Source organism: Petromyzon marinus, unplaced genomic scaffold, assembly GCF_048934315.1.
Source record: "Petromyzon marinus isolate PM22_M1 ecotype Great Lakes invasive population unplaced genomic scaffold, UKy_Petmar_22M1.pri1.0 PM_G_Scaffold_15, whole genome shotgun sequence".
In the NCBI taxonomy this organism is placed as follows: Eukaryota; Metazoa; Chordata; class Hyperoartia; order Petromyzontiformes; family Petromyzontidae; genus Petromyzon; species Petromyzon marinus.
Genome location: NW_027422706.1, coordinates 1424598 through 1445351, shown reverse-complemented (window position 1 = coordinate 1445351; position 20754 = coordinate 1424598). Strand labels below are relative to the sequence as shown.

The window sequence follows — 20754 nt, the reverse complement described above, 5'->3', positions numbered from 1 at the left end:
CATCTGCATCTGCAGAACGTGAAGAACCAGTGGCATCTACATCTGCAGAACGTGAAGAACCAGTGGCATCTACATCTGCAGAACGTGAAGAACCAGTGGCATCTACATCTGCAGAACGTGAACCAGTGGCATCTACATCTGCAGAACGTGAAGAACCAGTGGCATCTACATCTGCAGAACGTGAAGAACCAGTGGCATCTACATCTGCAGAATGTGAAGAACCAGTGCATCTACATCTGCAGAATGTGAAGAACCAGTGGCATCTACAGCTGCAGAATATGAAGAACCAGTGGCATCTACATCTACAGAACGTGAAGAACCAGTGGCATCTACATCTGCAGAACGTGAAGAACCAGTGGTATCTACATCTGCAGAACGTGAAGAACCAGTGGCATCTACATCTGCAGCACGTGAGGAACCAGTGGCATCTACATCTTTAGAACATAAAGAACCAGTGGCATGTAGTGTATAGTAGTGTATAATGTAGTATAGAGGAGTGTAGTGTATAGTCGTGTATAGTGTTGTGTATAGTGTAATGTGCAGTGTGTATAGTGTAGTATAGAAGTACACCACACCGGTGTGTTGGAGAGCAAATCCACAACATTTCCAATCTGAGTACAATCACCAGTGATTACAACAACGGGCATAATCAGCTGGACAGCCAGCTACATAACAGACTTGCCAGTTTTAAACTTGGTTCGAAGCTTTTGTGACTGCAGGAATTAATCTTTGTTTTTTTCGGTAAAGTCACGTATAAATAAGAAATAATAAAATAACATAATAGCGTCCGACGTTTCGGTTGTATACATCTGGGGTTATGTATTTCCCCTCTCTCTTAAATTTAGTTCTTCTGTACCTGATGATGGCTGCTTGCGTTGCAACCGAAACGTCGTACGCTATTATGTTATTTTATTACTTCTTATTTATATGTGACTTTACCGGAAAAAACAAACAAAGATTAATTGCCAGTTTTTAGTTTGTTTAAAATGCGTGTGGCATCGATTGGACGTTCTCGAAGCTCACTCTTGGTGACGACGCCCTCCAGGCGGACGATGTTGTCATGCTCGAACTGGCCCATGATGCTCGCCTCACACAGGAAGTCCTGCTGCTGCTGCTGCTTGCTGGATCCGCCCTTCAGCGTCTTGATGGCCACGCGCACTGTCGCCGCCCCTCCGCTGCTGCCCTGGCGCTTCAGGTATCCGACGTGCACCTTCCCAAACTCTCCTGCGGGCCGAGGGGTCGATGACAGTGGGTAGCACGTAGAGCAGGTGTGAGGACCCCCCCCCCCCCGTCCAGCTGCTAAGTAAGGTTCGTCACGTGAATAAAACGTGCCGATTGCTTGCTGGTTGTGCACTGGCCGGTCGCTGTGTGGTGCATGTGTTGGGGAGTGTGAACCCACGGCAAACGACGGGGTGCTGCAAAACAATGTTAACACTTTTCGATTTGAAGCTTTCGTGACTGCGAGGATTCATCTTCTTTGGTTCTTTCGCTAAAGTCACCACCACGTAGAATGAGACTAAAATAATAAATTACTAAAATAAAATAACGCGGTAAAACTCTCACGACGTTTCGGCCACAACGCAAGCGGCCTTCATCAGGTGAAGGGGACGAGACTGTCTGGAGGACAGCGCTGTCCAGACAGTCTCGTCCCCTTCACCTGATGAAGGCCGCTTGTGTTGTGGCGGAAACGTCGTGAGAATATTATTGTGTTATTTTATTTTATCAATTTATTATTTTATTCTCATTCTACGTGACTTTACCGAAATAACCAAAGAAAATGTTAACACTTATATTGGACTATTGGTTTTTCATGGAAAGAGAACGGATAATAATAATACTACGCTGTAACATGATAACAAATCCATAATGGAGATTTTTTTTCTCTGGTTAGTGCACGTAAATTTATAAATGTATGGCTAAACTCGCCACCACCCGACCCAGCCAACTAGTAAGGCTTGTCACGTATGGATGATCTGGGTTCGCGAAAGCCTACGTGTTAAACATGATAACAAATGTAACGTTAATAGCTTCCAAAAGTCAAAGAGTTTCTCCCACTCGTTCGCCGTCGTTGTCACCGTGCGCCTGGAACCTTCTCCAGGCGGTCTCCAGAGCCCCGGAGGCACAAACATTTCTTGCGGCGGCGTTGCAAATTCTCAGCAGTGTCAACATTTGAAGTGGGCGCCCTGAGAGTAAGTTTTAGTTAACGGGTACCACGGTACAGACGTGCCCGCCCCCGTCCCCCCCCCCCCCCCCCCCCCCGTTCACCTGCTCCGATGACGCGTCCAAGTTTGATTCGCGAGGCGTCGATTTCCGTCGCGAACTCGCGGAGAGCATCGCTGGGCTCGTCGTAGTCGTGTGGGTCAATGTACAGCCTGAAGCCCGGCATCTTCACTGTGGGTGGCAACGGCGAAATCAACCGTGCACAGGGTGTGTGTGTGTGTGTGAGTGTATGAGGGGTGGTGTGTGAGGGGTGGTGTGTGTGGGGTGGTGTGTGTGTGAGTGTCCGGCAAAACAACCCCCTACCTCCTCGCGGTGCCGGACGGGAAACTCTGTCGTGGACAGTGCTGTGGGGGGAGGGCCAATTCCGATTGGCCCCTCCTCTCATGGCGTCTGTGACCACCACAGTGGCTAAACGGGGGCTCTGGACGGGTACGAGGGGCCGGTAACCCCTCCACCTTCAACATTTTCACCACGAAACTACGAATAAAAAATTTAACTAATAAGCTTGTGCCGGAGGCCCCGGGGGGACAGGCGTCTATGACGTCTCCTGGCCAAACCCCAATTGGCAGAGCCAGGAGATTGAATCTCTACCCTCGGGTCTCCTCCAGAAACAACGAAAAGCCACTTCGTGTGGCCACGTGGAATGTTCGAACGCTCACTGCGGAGGAGAGGCTGCCACTCCTCTGTCGGGAGCTGGACCGGTACCGCCTGGATCTCTGTGGCATTCAGGAGGTCCGGTGGACCGGTTCTGGCTCCTGCCACAATGAGGGGTGGACAGTCCTCTACTCGAGGCAGCAGACTGCCAAACAACAGGGTGTGGCTCTTCTTTTGAACACAAGAATGAAGGGGGCATGGGAGCGTGGTGATGAGGTGTGGGAAGCTGTAAGCCCCAGGCTACTTTGGGCTCGCCTTCCCATCAACCGGAGACGAGGAGTGGTGGTCGTGGTTACTTATGCCCCCACCGAAGACGAACATCCGTGGAGGGATGCAGGCAAAGCCGATGAGTCAGATGCCTTCTATGACCTGTCACAGGTGCTGGCTAAAGTGGCCCCTCGGGATAGAGTCATCTTGTTTGGTGACTTCAATGCCCGAGTTGGTCATGATGCTGGCACCTGGTCTGGAGTGATTGGAGGGCATGGGCCAGATCAGCTCAATAACAACGGTAGGAGGCTGCTTGATTTTTGTTCAGCCCATGGGCTTGTAATTACCAACACGCTGTTCCGGCATTGGCGCATCCACACAACATCATGGATGCATGCCGGGTCCAAGCAAGAACATCTGCTGGACTACATAGTGACGAATCAGCGGATGCGAGCCCATGTCTTTGACACCAGGACCTACCGTGGAGCTGATCTGCCCTCTGACCATCGACTAGTCATCTGTGAGATGCGCCTGCCATTCTTCCACTCCGGTGGTGGGTGTACACCCAGGACCCCATTCCAACCTAAAGTGGCCTAGTCTCAGTTATCTGATGAAAGTTGCAAGCGAGAATTTCATCATCGCTTGCGGCTGGGGTTGGCATCGTCCCCCACTCCTCCTGATGTCGAGGGTAAATGGGCGAGGTTTAGGACTGTGACTCATGCAGCTGCATTGGCTGCTTTGGTTACGCAGTCCAGACCTCCCCAGAGACCCTGGCTGAAAGAGGAGGTGATCAGGATAGTTTAGAAAAAGCGACAGGCCCACTGTCATCGGCTACAGAATCCCACATCAGAGAATGAGGAGGCTTACCGCAGCCTTCGCTCGGAGGTTCGGAGAGCCGTGAGGCGCTGCAAGGATGGGTGGTGGTCGTGGGTTGCTGAGGAGATGGAGACTGCCTCAGTGGCCCGTGATCACAAATCTCTATTTAACTCCATCAAAAAAGCAACCTGCAGCGCCACACCTATTACCAACATTAGGGGAAAAAACGGTGATCCAATCTCCGACCCCCAGGAACCGGTTTGCAGATTTGCTGAGCATTTCTGTGAGGTCCTGGAGGAGGCACAAAGTGGGGATGACCCTGCTGAGGCTGCGGTGCCTCAAATATTGGAAGAAGTCACCCCCTGTGAGTGGCTGGCTGAGGTGCCATCTGTTGAGGAAGCACTGAAGGCGATCCGGAGTCTGAGACCAGGAAAGGCACCGGGCAGAGATGATCTCCCAAGCGAAATGCTGAGGGAGGGTGGCGTTTGTGCACAGACTGCCCTATATGACATCATAACAACAGTCTGGACCACTGGACAGGTTCCACAGGATTGGAAGGATGCCCTGGTGGTCCCCCTCTTTAAGAAGGGGGACCGCACAGACTGTAACAACTACAGGGGCATCTCACTCCTCAGTGTGCCGGGAAAGGTCCTGGCAAGGATTATTCAACATCGCCTTGCCAGGCACGCTGAGGAGAGGCTTGCGGAGCCCAAATGCGGTTTCAGGAAAGGGCGGTCCTGCACAGATGCGATATTTTCTGTCCGTCTGCTACAGCAGATGTGTAGGGAATTCCAGCAAGACCTACATCTCTGCTTTAGTGACCTGGTCAAGGCCAGGTCACACCGCCCTCTCCAGCTGCGACATGATTCCCAGTCGCACGCTCGTTGTCACGCGCTTCGCTCCGTCCCCGTTGCTCGAGGGTGAAGATGGCAATGGCGGTAACGGTGATTGTGGTTGGTGTGCTGGTGGCAGGTGGGGTTTTTGCCACCTCTTCGTGGGAAGAGGAAGAACACTGTCTCTCAATAGTGGAGATGCGGAGAGCGACTTGTGTATGCATCAATGTCTTGAGTGGCGTACCACTACCACCACCAACATCGGAGGGTGGAGGAGCGATACTCACAACAACGAGCGGAGCGCCGGGTGGCTAAAGCACAGCGGGTTGGCACAGTAGGGGGCACAGGTGGTGCATCAGCCAGTCATCTCAGTCAGTCGACCTGTGGCACCTGCTGGGTCTGCCCCGTGACCTCCTGCCGGTGGGCGTTCGACACTTCGCGTGGCCTCAGGGTGCACATAGCCTGGCACAAGCGTCGTGGTGACGTCACCGCCACTTAGTGGCGAATGGCGGTTGTTGTTGTGAGTGTATGAGGGGTGGTGTGTGAGGGGTGGTGTGTGAGGGGTGGTGTGTGTGTATGTGTGTGAGAGGTGTGTGTGTATGAGGGGTGGTGTGTGTGTGTGTATGAGGGGTGGTGTGTGTGTATGAGGGGTGGTGTGTGTGTGTGAGTGGTGTGTGCGTGTGTATGAGGAGTGGTGTGTGTGTGGGTGTATGAGTGGTGTGTGTGTGTGAGGTGTGTGTGTGTGTATGAGGAGTGGTGTGTGTGTGTATGAGTGGTGGTGTGTGTGTGTGTGAGAGGTGTGTGTGTATGAGAAGTGGTGTGTGTGTGTGTATGAGTGGTGTGTGTGTGTATGAGGAGTGGTGTGTATGAGGTGTGTGTGTGTGTATGAGAGGTGTGTGTGTATTAGAGGTGTGTGTGTATGAGTGGTGTGTGTGTGTGTATGAGTGGTGTGTGTATGTGTGTGTATGAGTGGTGTGTGTGTATGAGGTGTGTGTGTGAGAGGTGTGTGTGTGAGTGGTGTGTGTGTATGAGAGATGTGTGTGTGTATGAGATGTGTGTGTGTGTGTTTTAGAGGTGGTGTGTGTGTCTGTGCGCACGAGGTGGAGCAGCGTTTACCCCGCACGCTGTAGAAGCGAGGTCGTCTCTCTTCGCGAGGCTCCGACTCTGCTGCTTGCCAGTGACCACTCCTCCTCCTGCTCCTCCTCCTTCAAACGCAACGCGATGCACGCAGCCATCAAGGCGGCGGCGGCGGCAGTGCTGAAGAAGCGAGTTCGCTCTGGAGGATGCCGCCTCTTACCCAACGTTCAGGGAGATTGCCTCTTGGTGGTGCAGCCAGATCACGTGGGAACACTCAGAACGCCCGTGGGACCCCCCCCCCAGTGTGACCCCCCCCCAGTGTGACCCCCCCCCAGTGTGACCCCTCAGTGTGACCCCCCAGTGTGACCCCCCCCAGTGTGACCCCCCCCCCCCAGTGTGACCCCCCCCACCTCTTCTTGACGATGATGCAGGCAGCAGCGATGAGCAGCATCAGCCCCACGAGGCCAGCGGACAGCAAGGAGGCCCAGAGGGTCACTTCCTGAGTCGCTTGTGCTGGGGGAGGGGGAGGGAAAGAGTTACAAACACATCCTTCACTTACTACAACAACCACAACAACCACAACAACCACAACAACAAACACAACAACTACAACAACACCACAATAACCACCAACACAACAACAAACAACAGGACAACACCTACAACAACAACCACAACAACTACAACAGACAGGAGGGGTGGGGTGGTGGTGCTGTTGGTGGGGTCGTGGTAGGTTGGTAGTGGGGTTGGTGGTGGCGTAGTGGTTGGATGGGGATGGTGCTGGTGAGTGGTGGTGGTGGTGGGTGGTGGTCCTTGTGGCGTAGTGGTTGGGTGGGGATGGTGCTGGTGAGTGGTGGTGGATGGGTGGTGGTGGTGGCGTAGTGGTTGGGTGGGGATGGTGCTGAGATGATGGGGATGGTGCTGGTGAGTGGTGCTGGTGAGTGGTGGTGGTGGGGTGGTGGTGGTGGCGGCGTAGTGGTTGGGTGGGGATGGTGCTGGGGTGGTGGTTGGTGGTGGTGGGGTTGGTAGTGGTTGGTGGTGGGTGGGTGGTGATTGGTGGTGGGTGGTGGTGGTGCTGGTTGGTGGTGGTGGGGTGGTGGTTGGGGGTTGGTGGTGGTGGGGTTGGTGGTGGTTGGTGGTGGTGGGGTTGGTGCTGGTTGGTGGTGGGTGGGTAGTGGTTGGGTAGTGGTTGGGTAGGGTTGATGCTGGTTGGTGGTGATTGGGTGGTGGTGGCTGGTGGTGGTGGGTGGTGGCTGGATTGGGTGGTGGTGATGATTGGGTGGTGGTGGTGATTGGGTGGTGGTGGTGATTGGGTGGTGGTGGTGGTGATTGGGTGGTGGTGGTGATTGGGTGGTGGTGGTGGTGATTGGATGGTGGTGTTGTTGCTCACGTGCGGGAGACGTCTGGAAGTGGAGTGTGGGGCTGTAGTCTCCGTAGCCGGCGGCGTTGCGAGCGCGGACCTGCAGTGAGTAAACCGCGGCATGCCGGAGCCCCGTCACGGTGATGCTCGGCACGCTGGAGATCAGCCTCATTACCTCTCTCTCGTCGTCGTCATCCTGGTGGGGGGGGGGGTACAGATGGGGGGGGGGGTACAGATGGGGGGGGTACAGATGGGGGGGGGATGGGTTCAGACTCATCCCACAGAGACCCATTGAACCTGGGTCACGTGGTTCACAGTATATTTTTGTGTTAACTCTACTGCCCTCCACTTGCTAATGCAAAGACAAAGAACCCCCGTATAGTGTCAGCAGACTGTCGGGGCGAGTGCTGTTAGCGGCCACCTATGGAGGCACACGAGGGGGTGGGTGGTCAGCACCACGCCCGGCCGCCTTTGTATCCACAATGGTGATGTTGTTGTATACGGCCCTTTTTCCACAATTAATATCCATAAGAATATTTACGGATGCATACACCTAGATTTCTTTTTCCTTTCTTTCGTGACAAACAATTTATATTTTTTAATGAATAAAACCCGTAAGCCAGAAACACAAAAAACCAGATGTCGGTCATAAACAGGCCATATATATATAAAGAAATAATAAAACTCTCAAGGCGAGGATGTAACAGCTATCGGCAAAAATTTCCAGGTGAACAAGAGTTTGATGGGCCCTTAGGAAAGGTCCCTCCGAGGTCAGAACACCAAGAGAGTAGACACGGAGACGCCAACAGGGTAAATCGTATACATATTCTTTTCCTTATTTGCCAGTAAAAAAAAAGGCAACAACAAGAATAAGATAGAATTAGCGATCCTAACGCTCACTCCAATTAAGAACAGGCCACCAGACACATCAGTGAATTATTATCCAATGATTAATTCGCTATCAAATGATTTTCACCTTTAATACTTTTACTGTTAAAACAAAGCTTGGAGCAGGAATACCGAGTCACATCAAAGGTTATCGAGAAGGAATGAGACAATGGGTAAACTTGCAAAAGAATTTAAACAATATCCCAAGCAACCCCGACCACCTTTGTCCCTCTCACAGCGCGGAGAAGCAGGAATTACACCTTATCACAAGGGGCCATCTGGAAAAGCCAGCCGGGTTTGATGAGGAGACACACCCCACCCCACACACGGCAACCAGGCAAAGACAGTTTTAAAGAAAATTGCAATATAATATTAATAATAACAACGTGTTAACCTTACACGACATTCCATTATAGAACCTTACAGAACCAAGGGATATGGATTCCAACAATCAAGAAACAGACCTCTTAAACTCAGGATGATAATTATTTTTCTTTTTAATAATTCTATCATAACAATTCGAACCTCGGTAAAACTGAGAGGTGTCGGGAGGACGTAGTTACAAACACGAGTCTTGGCGAACATGGGACCAAATGGTATTTGAGAAATATAAGTCGAAAGTATAAAGAGGTGCTCCCGACCACCTTTGTCTCTCCCAAAGAGCGCGAGAGAGGAATTTCACGCCAGGGCAAACAGATCGTTATCGCGGGGACCATCTGCCACACACGGGACTTAGTAGTGGCCCCCACCCCACCCTGCACACGGGCAGCAAAAGAGCGTATCTACTCGTTCACCAACGTCCGTCGAGTCCGAACCAACTACTGAAAGAAGAATCAACTGATACGTATGATACACTGCCCCCCACTACACGACAAACCAGACGTCTGCTTGACGCAAAGAATCGATTCCGAACATTGGCCTACTCTTTCACCACTCATACCATTCAACACACACACACACGGGTCATTAACAAAGCCTAAAACCTCAAGCCATTGAACCATCCGTGATTGTGGAAACATCGCAACGACCGAGTGAATAATCCATCGTTTTTAAGAGTGTTCATAATTTTCCTCTGTAATATTGTGCTGGGGCTGTACTTCTAACCGCATAAATTACCAACTGACCCATTAAGAAGGATTAATTCTTGGCACCTCACCACGGAGCGCCGCTCGCGGGGGTGAAGAGCGTGCTCAACCGGTTCCCTGTCAGGGATCTGGCCACAATTAATTAAAAGATTGGCCCGAGATAAGGATCTAAAAAGGAAACATCGCCACCCATTGAGTCGCGTTGAGAAGTCGATTAGAAATACTTGAGTCGTTCGTTAATATTTTCTTTCTACATAATCTTGCTGGTATCCACGAATGAAATAACGAATTCAAACGCATATTTGTGCCTCCAAGAATAATACTGGTTGGAGTGCCCTTTCAACGAGTAGCGTTGCATAATAATTAGGCATCCTATTGTTAACAACGTGACAATAATTGCATTAAGGGCCGCGCATGATCAATAACCGAATGCTGTGTTGTGTGACAATTCAAGTAACGAAGCATTGCGGCCATCGAGTGTTGTTGATAAGGTAATTAGAAGTATTTCAGTCGAACGCTTTAAATTCATAATCGTTATGAATCAATGAACGAACATCAACGTGGTACTGTGCTGACGATTTCAAGCATAATAACTTCGCATATCAGAATGTATTAAGGATTGGATACGAATCAAAGACCAAGTGCCGTATTGTGTAATAATTCAAGTATACGAGTTTGCATATTATAAAGTTAAGGTTTGATAGAATAGTTCGCATATTTTTAATCTCTCTCTCAACAACCGATCGATTGCGTTACGCGTCGGGAATTAACCACAGGTGCCGCTATCGAGGTGAAACAACGCAATCGTGATGTTATCATGTTAACGCTGTGTTGAAATTCCAAATCCCGAGATTGAGTTTTCATATTATCCAAAAATTAAAGTTAGCTAGAAATAAAATTGATAAAAGCAGAACGTTTGTGTGTGATTCTTCCTGAAATCCTGCATAATATTGTTCTGCGTATGAGATCTGAATCCTGGGGACCTATCATAAGTACACTATCACCACACATAATCCATAACACACATAATTCATAATGTTCAATCGAGAGTAATCGTATCCTTATCGATAATACGGAATTAAAGAGCAGAGTCGAATCGACTCTCTCTCATTCACGCTCACAACGCCTGCGTCACTGCATACGATTAATTGCGTTATTCCAATTCATAACACAATCCTCGTCACCGAGGCTCGACCTTATAATCCATAACGACCTGCATTATCATAACCACGCCCACTCGCATAAATTAATACGATTATCTCTCGAATCAGCATAATTTATGCGCATAATTACACTGATTAACATAATCTCGGATAAATTATGCGAATCTCAAATTTCATTTAATTTTCATTATTTTCATCAATTTTCATAACACCTATATATACAACAATGTTTACTACACACCGCACCAGGGTACTCAATTTGAGGCTGAGTCGACCTAGGGGAGACCCAGGACTCGTTCAGATTATCGTCACCGGTGCCGGTTGCCGTGAGCGGGAATCGAACTCGAGACGCCGGGTTCGTAGCGCAGCGTAGCGCGTACCGCTGCACCACCGCTCAGCACGCACGCGCGTGCACATTCACACGCACACGCGCGCAAGTAAAATGGATAATCGCGAGCCGCTACGCACCTCGTCAAAGCATTTGACTTCATAGTCCATAACGATGCCATTGGGCTGCTCCGGCTCGGCCCAGGTCAACAGGACGGCGTCTTCAGAGACGTTCTCCGTGTGGACACGCACCACGGGTGACGGTGCTGCGGGCAATCACAGCACGTGGTCACGCGCTAACTCATTTGTTTACCCCCCTGGCCAACGTCTCGAGGTGCGGTGAGTGACAATCGGTGTGCGTTTCCCCTTGCTGCTGAATGAAATACGAGTTGCGGTGAGATGTTCAAACACCAAGCAGACGGACGCCGCTTTGCGAGCAATCAACTCAACTTGCAACAGCCACACACGCGGTGCTTTGTGGTGAACATGCGAACATGGCTATGATGATGATAATTATAACAGATGATGCATTGTCTTTAAGAATAATAATTAGAGTGGTATATGCATTAAGAATAATATAATTATAATGTTACATGTGTAGTGGAGTAACGCGCGTGCTGGGGGGGTTTGCAAGCGGTGTGCACGGATGTGTGAGGTCGCATCGGGGCGAACAGGAGCAGCGAGAGACGCCCAAAAAAGATGCAGAGCAGTGATTGGCTGGCTGCAAATGCAGGCGGACAATTTAGATGCAGAGCGGTGATTGGCTGGCTGCAAATGCAGGCGGACAACTAAGATGAAGAGCGATGATTGGCTGGCTGCAAATGCAGGCGGACAATTTAGATGCAGAGCGGTGATTGGCTGGCTGCAAATGCAGGCGGACAACTAAGATGCAGAGCGGTGATTGGCTGGCTGCAAATGCAGGCGGCCAATTTAGATGCAGAGCGGTGATTGGCTGGCTGCAAATGCAGGAGGACAATTTAGATGGAGAGCGGTGATTGGCTGGCTGCAAATGCAGGCAGACAACTAAGATGCAGAGCGGTGATTGGCTGGCTGCAAATGCAGGCGGCCAATTTAGATGCAGAGCGGTGATTGGCTGGCTGCAGATGCAGGCGGACAACTAAGATGCAGAGCGGTGATTGGCTGGCTGCAAATGCAGGCGGCCAATTTAGATGCAGAGCGGTGATTGGCTGGCTGCAAATGCAGGCAGACAATTTAGATGCAGAGCGGTGATTGGCTGGCTGCAAATGCAGGCAGACAATTTAGATGCAGAGTGGTGATTGGCTGGCTGCAAATGCAGGCGGACAATTTAGATGCAGAGCGGTGATTGGCTGGCTGCAAATGCAGGCGGCCAATTTAGATGCAGAGCAGTGATTGGCTGGCTGCAAATGCAGGCGGACAACTAAGATGCAGAGCGGTGATTGGCTGGCTGCAAATGCAGGCGGACAACTAAGATGCAGAGCGGTGATTGGCTGGCTGCAAATGCAGGCGGCCAATTTAGATGCAGAGCGGTGATTGGCTGGCTGCAAATGCAGGCGGCCAATTTAGATGCAGAGCGGTGATTGGCTGGCTGCAAATGCAGGCGGACAATTTAGATGCAGAGTGGTGATTAGCTGGCTGCAAATGCAGGCGGACAACTAAGATGCAGAGCGGTGATTGACTGGCTGCAAATGCAGGCGGCCAATTTAGATGCAGAGCGGTGATTGGCTGGCTGCAAATGCAGGCGGCCAATTTAGATGCAGAGCAGTGATTGGCTGGCTGCAAATGCAGGCGGACAACTAAGATGCAGAGCGGTGATTGGCTGGCTGCAAATGCAGGCAGCCAATTTAGATGCAGAGCGGTGATTGGCTGGCTGCAAATGCAGGCGGACAACTAAGATGCAGAGCGGTGATTGGCTGGCTGCAAATGCAGGCGGCCAATTTAGATGCAGAGCGGTGATTGGCTGGCTGCAAATGCAGGCGGACAATTTAGATGCAGAGCGGTGATTGGCTGGCTGCAAATGCAGGCGGACAACTAAGATGCAGAGCGGTGATTGGCTGGCTGCAAATGCAGGCGGCCAATTTAGATGCAGAGCGGTGATTGCCTGGCTGCAAATGCAGGCGGACAATTTAGATGCAGAGTGGTGATTGGCTGGCTGCAAATGCAGACGGACAACTAAGATGCAGAGCGGTGATTGGCTGGCTGCAAATGCAGGCGGCCAATTTAGATGCAGAGCCGTGATTGGCTGGCTGCAAATGCAGGCAGACAACTAAGATGCAGAACGGTGATTGGCTGGCTGCAAATTCAGGCGGCCAATTTAGATGCAGAGCGGTGATTGGCTGGCTGCAAATGCAGGCGGACAATTTAGATGCAGAGTGGTGATTGGCTGGCTGCAAATGCAGGCGGACAACTAAGATGCAGAGCGGTGATTGGCTGGCTGCAAATGCAGGCGGCCAATTTAGATGCAGAGCGGTGATTGCCTTGCTGCAAATGCAGGCGGCCAATTTAGATGCAGAGCGGTGATTGGCTGGCTGCAAATGCAGGCGGACAATTTAGATGCAGAGTGGTGATTGGCTGGCTGCAAATGCAGGCGGACAACTAAGATGCAGAGCGGTGATTGGCTGGCTGCAAATGCAGGCGGCCAATTTAGATGCAGAGCGTTGATTGGCTGGCTGCAAATGCAGGCAGACAATTTAGATGCAGAGCAGTGATTGGCTGGCTGCAAATGCAGGCGGATAACTAAGATGCAGAGCGGTGATTGGCTGGCTGCAAATGCAGGCGGCCAATTTAGATGCAGAGCGGTGATTGGCTGGCTGCAAATGCAGGCGGACAATTTAGATGCAGAGCGGTGATTGGCTGGCTGCAAATGCAGGCGGACAACTAAGATGCAGAGCGGTGATTGGCTGGCTGCCAATGCAGGCGGCCAACTAAGATGCAGAGCGGTGATTGGCTGGCTGCAAATGCAGGCGGAGAACTAAGATGCAAAGCGGTGATTGGCTGGCTGCAAAGGCAGGCGGATAATTAAGATGCAGAGCGGTGATTGGCTGGCTGCAAATGCAGACGGCCAACTAAGATGCAGAGCGGTGATTGGCTGGCTGCAAATGCAGGCGGACAACTAAGATGCAGAGCGGTGATTGGCTGGCTGCAAAGGCAGGCGGATAATTAAGATGCAGAGCCGTGATTGGCTGGCTGCAAATGCAGACGGCCAACTAAGATGCAGAGCGGTGATTGGCTGGCTGCAAATGCAGGCGGCATTGTCTTTAATCATAATATAATTATCATGTTTTTGCATAGCATTTAAGAATAATATTATTATAATGTTACGTGCATGTTATAGCTTTTAAAAAAGGAGAATGTATTTTTAAAAAAATATTTTCAAAAACCATTTAAAAAAAGATAGAAAAAAAATATTTGACAAAAGCAACTAAATATCTAAAGATGAAAAAGAGATTTCAAAAAAAGAAAGACGATGGCCGTGAGCGAGAGGAGGAGGGGGGGGACGACGACTCACGATCCCGTGACGTGGCGACGTGGACGGCCGCGAACGCCGAGGGGACGCCGCTCAGGCGGGAGACGCCATTGGTGGCGTGCACCTCCAGGGTGTAGGCGGCGTTCTCACGCAGGCCGCTCACCTCCACCTTGGCGTTCGTCAGCGGGAGCGGAGGCCGGAACCTCACGGCCGGGCCGCACGGCGGCGCCGGCTCCTGGCCCCTCTCCCCACCCCCCCCCCGCAGGGGGGGCGGGTGGAGCCGGCACACGACGGAGTAGGCGAGGTCGGAGCGCCCGCCGGGATTCGCCGGCGGGCTCCACCGGAGCGTCACCGAGGCGGCGGCGGAGAGCGGCGAGGTGACGACGTCCCTGGGGGCCGACGGCGGCTCTGGCCGGGGGGGGGGGCGGAACGGAGTTTATAGAGTAGTGTAGTAGGTAGTGTATAGTGTAGTGTATAGTGTAGTGTATAGCGCAGTAGTGTATAGTGTAGTGTAGTACTGTATAGTAGTAGTGTATAGTGTAGTGTATAGTGTAGTGTATAGTGTAGTGTATAGTGTAGTGTAGTAGGTAGTGTATAGTGTAGTGTATAGTGTAGTGTATAGTAGTGTATAGTGTAGTGTAGTGTATAGTGTAGGGTAGTAGTTTATAGTGTAGTGTATAGTGTAGTAGTGTATAGTGCATAGTAGTGTATAGTGTAGTGTATAGTATAGTGTATAGTGTAGTAGTGTATAGTGTAGTGTACAGTGTAGTAGTGTATAGTGTATAGTGTAGTGTATAGTGTAGTGTGTAGTGTAGTGTAGTAGGTAGTGTATAGTGTAGTGTAGTAGTGTATAGTGTAGTAGTGTATAGTGTAGTGTAGTAGTGTAGAGTGTAGTGTAGTAGTGTATAGTGTAGTGTAGTAGTGTATAGTATAGTGTAGTAGTGTATAGTGCAGTGTAGTAGTGTATAGTGTAGTGTATAGTGTAGTGTAGTAGTGTAGTGTATAGTGTAGTGTAGTAGTGTATAGTGTAGTGTATAGTGTAGTGTATAGTGTAGTGTGTAGTGTAGTGTAGTAGGTAGTGTATAGTGTAGTGTAGTAGTGTATAGTGTATAGTGTAGTGTAGTAGTGTAGAGTGTAGTGTAGTAGTGTATAGTGTAGTGTAGTAGTGTATAGTATAGTGTAGTAGTGTATAGTGCAGTGTAGTAGTGTATAGTGTAGTGTATAGTGTAGTGTAGTAGTGTAGTGTATAGTGTAGTGTAGTAGTGTATAGTGTAGTGTATAGTGTAGTGTATAGTGTAGTGTGTAGTGTAGTAGGTAGTGTATAGTGTAGTGTATAGTGTAGTGTAGTAGTGTATAGTGTAGTGTAGTAGTGTAGTGTATAGTGTAGTGTAGTACTGTATAGTGTAGTGTAGTAGTGTATAGTGTAGTAGTGTATAGTGTAGTGTATGGCGCATAGTGAACGAACTTGCACAGGCCACAGACTGGGGCTCGCCGCTGGGCCGGAAGTATCCATCGTGGCAGGTGCAGGACGTCGCTCCGATGACGCTGCCCGTGCTGTGTGGCGGACACCGGGAGCAGGAGCTGTCTTGGGCCGTCTCCTTATAAGAGCCCTGCTCACACACTGCACGCACAAAGGTCCCGCCCCCCGACCTGTAGCCTTTACAGACTCAGTTTAACACCTTTATTATGAACCTTTACAGACTGTTGGTGCTGTCAGTAGCGAGAGATGGGGAGAGAGATGAGCAGATGGGGAGAGAGATGAGCAGATGGGGAGAGAGATGAGATGGGGTGGGTGAGAGAGTGCGTGGGTGGGTAAGTGGTTGGGTGAGTGAGAAAGTGGGTGAGTGAGTGGATGAGTAGGTATGTGGGTGGGTGAGTGGGTGGGTGAGTGGGTGAGTGGGTGAGTGAGTGGGTGAGTGAGTGGTTGGGTGAATGGGTGAGTGAGTGAGTGAGTGGGTGGGTGGGTGAGTGAGTGAGTGAGTGGGTGGGCGAGTGAGTGAGTGGGTGGGTGAGTGGTTGAGTGAGTGAGTGGGTGAGTCAGTGGGTGAGTGAGTGAGTGGGTGGGAGGATAAGTGGTTGGGTGGGTGGGTGAGTGAGTGAGTAGGTGGGTGGGTGAGTGAGTGGGTGAGTGAGTGGGTGAGTGGGCGAGTGAGTGTGTGGGAGGTCCGCTGGGTCTTTCCACATCTCTCTCGAGGGTAAGCGATGATGAATCTACTAAAACAAATCCCAACGCGTCACCTTGGCAGGCGTTCCCCGCCTGCTGGTACCCGGCACGGCAGACGCAGCTCCCGGGGTGGCCCTCCCACTCGCCGTCGGCGTTGCAGAACATCGCCGGCTCCGGCTCCCCCTCGGGCCGGAGCGCGTGGCCCACGCACGCCCCCGTCACCTCCGACAGCGCCCACGGCCCGTCGCCGGCGGCCGGAGCGTCGGGGAACTCGGCGAGGTGGACCGCGAGGGCCGGGCAGCGCCTGCGGTAGACGCGCACGGACGCCAGCCACGCGCAGGCCCCCGTGTCGCGGAACGCCAGACGGAGGCCGCCCCGGGAGAGGGGCCCCACGTCGCCCGCCGCCTCGACCTCCGACCCGCCCGAGCCGACGACGTCGACCTTGGAGAAGAGCCGCCGCTCGTCGTCGGCGAAGACCCCGGCGGCGACGTCGCCGGGGTCGTCCGACTCCCGGTAGTAAACGTCCAACGTGTCGTCGTCGCAGCCGGCGGCGGAGGCGGCGGCGGCCGGGAGGCGACGGGGGCACCGGCGCCGTAAGCTGAAGCGGAACTCGAGGAAGATGCGGCGAGCGTCGCCGCGCGGGATCCAGGCGGTGCGCAGCCACTTGTCCTGCCTGGGCACGGCGGGGCGGCACTGCGCCTGGTACAGCCTGGGCCTTGAGCGTTGGCCACTCGTAGCCTGCTGCCACTGCGGTCGTGGTGAGGGGAGAGGGAGTGGAGTGTGGGAGGGAGTGTGGGGGGGAGTGTAGATGTCACAGTGATTCTGAAACATTGTTCTCCACTCCTTGAATCAATTTTTATAACCTGTAAACCGTTTTACTCGCCTCACGAGTTCGCGTCGCTCATTTTGGTCGGAGTTTATTTGCCGCCATGTCCTCAGGTTAAAGAGGCCCAACGCATGCTCGCCGATCAGATTCTGAGTGTGGAGCGAGCAAATCCAGATTCGTTGGTTATCGTACTTGGCGACTTTAACAAAGGTAATCTCAGCCACGAACTCCCCAAATACATACAATTCATTAAATGCCCAACCAGAGAAGGGAACACTCTGGATCACTGCTACACTACAGTCAGTAGAGCCTACCACGCCGTCCCCCGAGCAGCACTAGGACACTCTGACCATGCCATGGTCCACCTGATTCCTGCATACAGGCAGAAACTAAAACTCTGTAAACCTGCTGTGAGGACATCTAAACAGTGGACCAGTGAGGCTGTGGAAGATTTGCGGGCGTGCTTAGACTGTACTGACTGGGATATGTTCACGACTGCTACCAATAGTCTGGATGAACTCACAGAGGCTGTGACGTCCTACATCAGCTTCTATGAGGACTGCTGTATCCCAACACGTAACAAGGTGAACTTTAACAACAACAAGCCCTGGTTCTCAGCAAAGCTCAGAAGGTTGAGGTTGGAGAAAGAGGAAGCGTTTAGGAGTGGAGATAGAGACAGATTCAAGGAGTCGAAGAACAGGTTTAGCAAAGCGGTGAGAGAGGCTAAACGACTGTACTCAGAGAGACTAAAACACCAGTTCTCTACTAACGACTCTGCTTCTGTCTGGAGAGGGCTCAGGCAGATCACCAACTACAAGCCCAGAGCTCCCCACACCACTAACGACTCCCGCCTGGCCAACGACCTGAACGAGTTCTACTGCAGATTTGAAAGACAATTGGACTGTCCTGAACTACCCCTTCCCACTCAAGAGGCCCCATCCCCCACCCATACTATAGAGACGACTCTCTCCTTTCAGGAGGGAGACGTTAATAGACTTTTCAAGAGGCAGAATCCACGCAAAGCAGCCGGGCCGGACTCTGTCTCTCCAGCCACCCTCAGGCACTGCGCTGACCAGCTGTCTCCGGTGTTCACCAACATCTTTAACACCTCCCTGGAGACATGCCATGTACCAGCCTGTCTCAAGTCCTCCACCATCATCCCTGTGCCCAAAAAGCTAAGGCCAACAGGACTAAATGATTACAGACCGGTCGCCCTTACATCTGTGGTAATGAAGTCTTTTGAGCGCCTGGTCCTGGCACACCTCAAAGCCATCACAGACCCTCTCCTGGACCCCCTTCAGTTTGCCTACAGAGCCAACAGGTCTGTGGACGACGCAGTTAACATGGCCCTCCACTTCATCCTACAGCATCTGGACGCCCCAGCATCCTACGCTAGGATCCTGTTTGTGGACTTCAGCTCTGCCTTCAACACCATCATCCCTGCCCTGCTTCAGGACAAGCTCTTCCAGCTGAATGTGCCCTACTGGATCACAGACTTCCTGTCTGACAGGAAGCAGTGCGTTAAGCTGGGAACACAAGTCTCTGACTCCAGCTCCATCAGCACCAGAACTCCTCAGGGCTGCGTCCTTTCCCCACTGCTCTTCTCTCTGTATACCAACAGCTGCACCTCCAATCATCTGTCCGTCAAACTCTTGAAGTTTGCGGACGACACCACCCTCATTGGGCTGATCTCTGGTGGGGATGAGTCTGACTATAGGTGGGAAGCTGACAACCTGGTGACCTGGTGTAGCCAGAACAACTTAGAGCTAAATGCTCTAAAGACAGTTGAGATGGTTGTGGACTTCAGGAAGAATACAGCCCCACTCACCCCCATCACCCTGTTAGACTCCCCAGTCAAAAGTGTAGAGTCCTTCCGCTTCCTGGGCACTATTCTCTCCTGGGACCTCAAGTGGGAACTGAACATCAGCTCCCTCACCAAGAAAGCTCAACAGAGGATTTACTTTCTATGGCAGCTGAAGAAATTCAACCTGCCAAAGACAATGATGGTGCAATTCTATACAGCAATCATTGAATCCATCCTCACCTCCTCCATAACCATCTGGTACGCTGCTGCCACTGCCAAGGACAAGAGCAGACTGCAGCGTATCATCCACACTGCTGAGAAGGTAATTGCCTGCAATCTACCAACCCTCGAGGACCTGCACACGACAAGGACCATGAGGCGAGCGAGGAAGATTGGGTTTCCTGCCGGTAAGGCATCACTCTCGACAGCCCAGGGGGGGGAACAGGAGCGCGGCGGCCCTTCCCCGCCCGGTGAGGAGTGCAGCGGCGGCAGCTCCCACACTAGTGGAGAGTCTGGGGGCGTCGGTACTTCGCGGGCAGGGTCGCAGGCAGGAGAGATCCCGGGGGCCGACGACCCTAACATAATCATCATCAGGTGTGAAAACCACAGCAAGAAATTTAGAAAAAAGTGGCGTTTTTTTAACGTTAGCACCACGGAGAGCGATTTGGCAGTTCAGAAGGACGAGTCCATCTATGTTCGGAAAAGAGGAGGGGGGAGACGAAAAATAATGGATGAGGTCTGAAGGCCACCGTAAGCGTGAACAATCAATTAAGACCCGAAATGGTTTATCAAATCCTTCCAATGATTGCTAAGCCAGAATCCATCTTCTCGGTTGAAATTGTCTCTGTGTTTGTATATGTGAATAGACTCATGAACGAATCTCTCATGGTAGCCAGATGGCTTGCAAAGAACCTCTGTCTTGGAGAAGTCAATGTCATGTGAGCCTACTGAATTATAACAGTGATCTGCCACGGCCGAGGTGTTGGTCCTACCGTGTTTCAGGTCTGCTTTGTGTTCACGAATGCGGTCCGAGACATGTCATTTGGTTTCTCCAATATAACTACTCCCACCGAGGCAACTTAGCGTTGTCTGTATTTATTTAAAGTTGCGCATTTTGATGATGTGACGTCACATTTCTCAAACCTCCCTCTCTCGTCACGCATCGTCACAAATGTCTGACCCCGCCCCCTAAGTGCGTGACGTCATCTATGGACGCCCCTCCCCCCCCAAACATCCACGGAGGTCTCGTGGCCTCCACGCTCGACTCACCCCATCGGGCGGGAAGGCGACCCAGCCGAGGTCGCCCTGCGCGGTCTCCGTGTCGAGCAGGTCCACTGCGGTGGGGTGGGTGGGTGGGGGGAGAGACACGCGCACGCGCGCACACAGAGAGAGACGAAGTTTCAAGCTTGTTAGGTACAAGCTGTACTACCCGGCTACGCCCGGGACGAGGATTCACCACGTCCCCCCAGTGGCGATGTTCACACAGCAGAGCAGGTACTCGTTTGATGCCGAGTCGACCTAGGGAAGGCCCAGGACCGGTAAAAAAATAATCGTCACCGGCGGTGGCCGTGAGCGGGAATCGAACTCGGGTCACTACACTACAACGCGTTACGCTTCCACGTGCGCGGGTCACGTGACAGATTTGACATCACAGCTCACTTGACGTGCAAAAAAAATAGATGCATTATTGAGCTACCCCCCTAAAGAAAAAGCAAAAGTGTATTTTTATAATTTTAGGATGGTGTACAGTCTGGAAAGCACCCACGTGGCAAATTTCCAGTTTGTTGCATGTCGGGAAGTACGCTAAACATTTTGAACAGACACGCACAATCACAACTTTGCCTTTTATATCTATGGAGATAGCGTTGTGAGCCATGCGGCTCTC

General features: G+C 51.7%; 1 protein-coding gene across 2 annotated transcripts in view; it reads right to left on the bottom strand.

Moving 5' to 3' along the window:
- The window catches only part of LOC142910669 (ephrin type-A receptor 5-like), a 42933-nt gene that overhangs the window by 7033 nt on the left and 15146 nt on the right, over window positions 1-20754 (bottom strand). The window contains exons 2-11 of one of the 2 annotated variants that reach the window (XM_076060037.1): window positions 20139-20203; window positions 16314-16986; window positions 15541-15696; window positions 14118-14483; window positions 10772-10896; window positions 7198-7363; window positions 6218-6320; window positions 5847-5935; window positions 2266-2391; window positions 1024-1224 (exon numbers count right to left, since the gene is read on the bottom strand). In XM_076060037.1, coding sequence (XP_075916152.1) covers window positions 1024-1224; window positions 2266-2391; window positions 5847-5935; window positions 6218-6320; window positions 7198-7363; window positions 10772-10896; window positions 14118-14483; window positions 15541-15696; window positions 16314-16986; window positions 20139-20203 — 2070 coding nt within the window. The remainder of the gene's footprint in view (window positions 1-1023; window positions 1225-2265; window positions 2392-5846; window positions 5936-6217; window positions 6321-7197; window positions 7364-10771; window positions 10897-14117; window positions 14484-15540; window positions 15697-16313; window positions 16987-20138; window positions 20204-20754) is intronic. The other variant, XM_076060038.1, reaches the window with a different exon arrangement.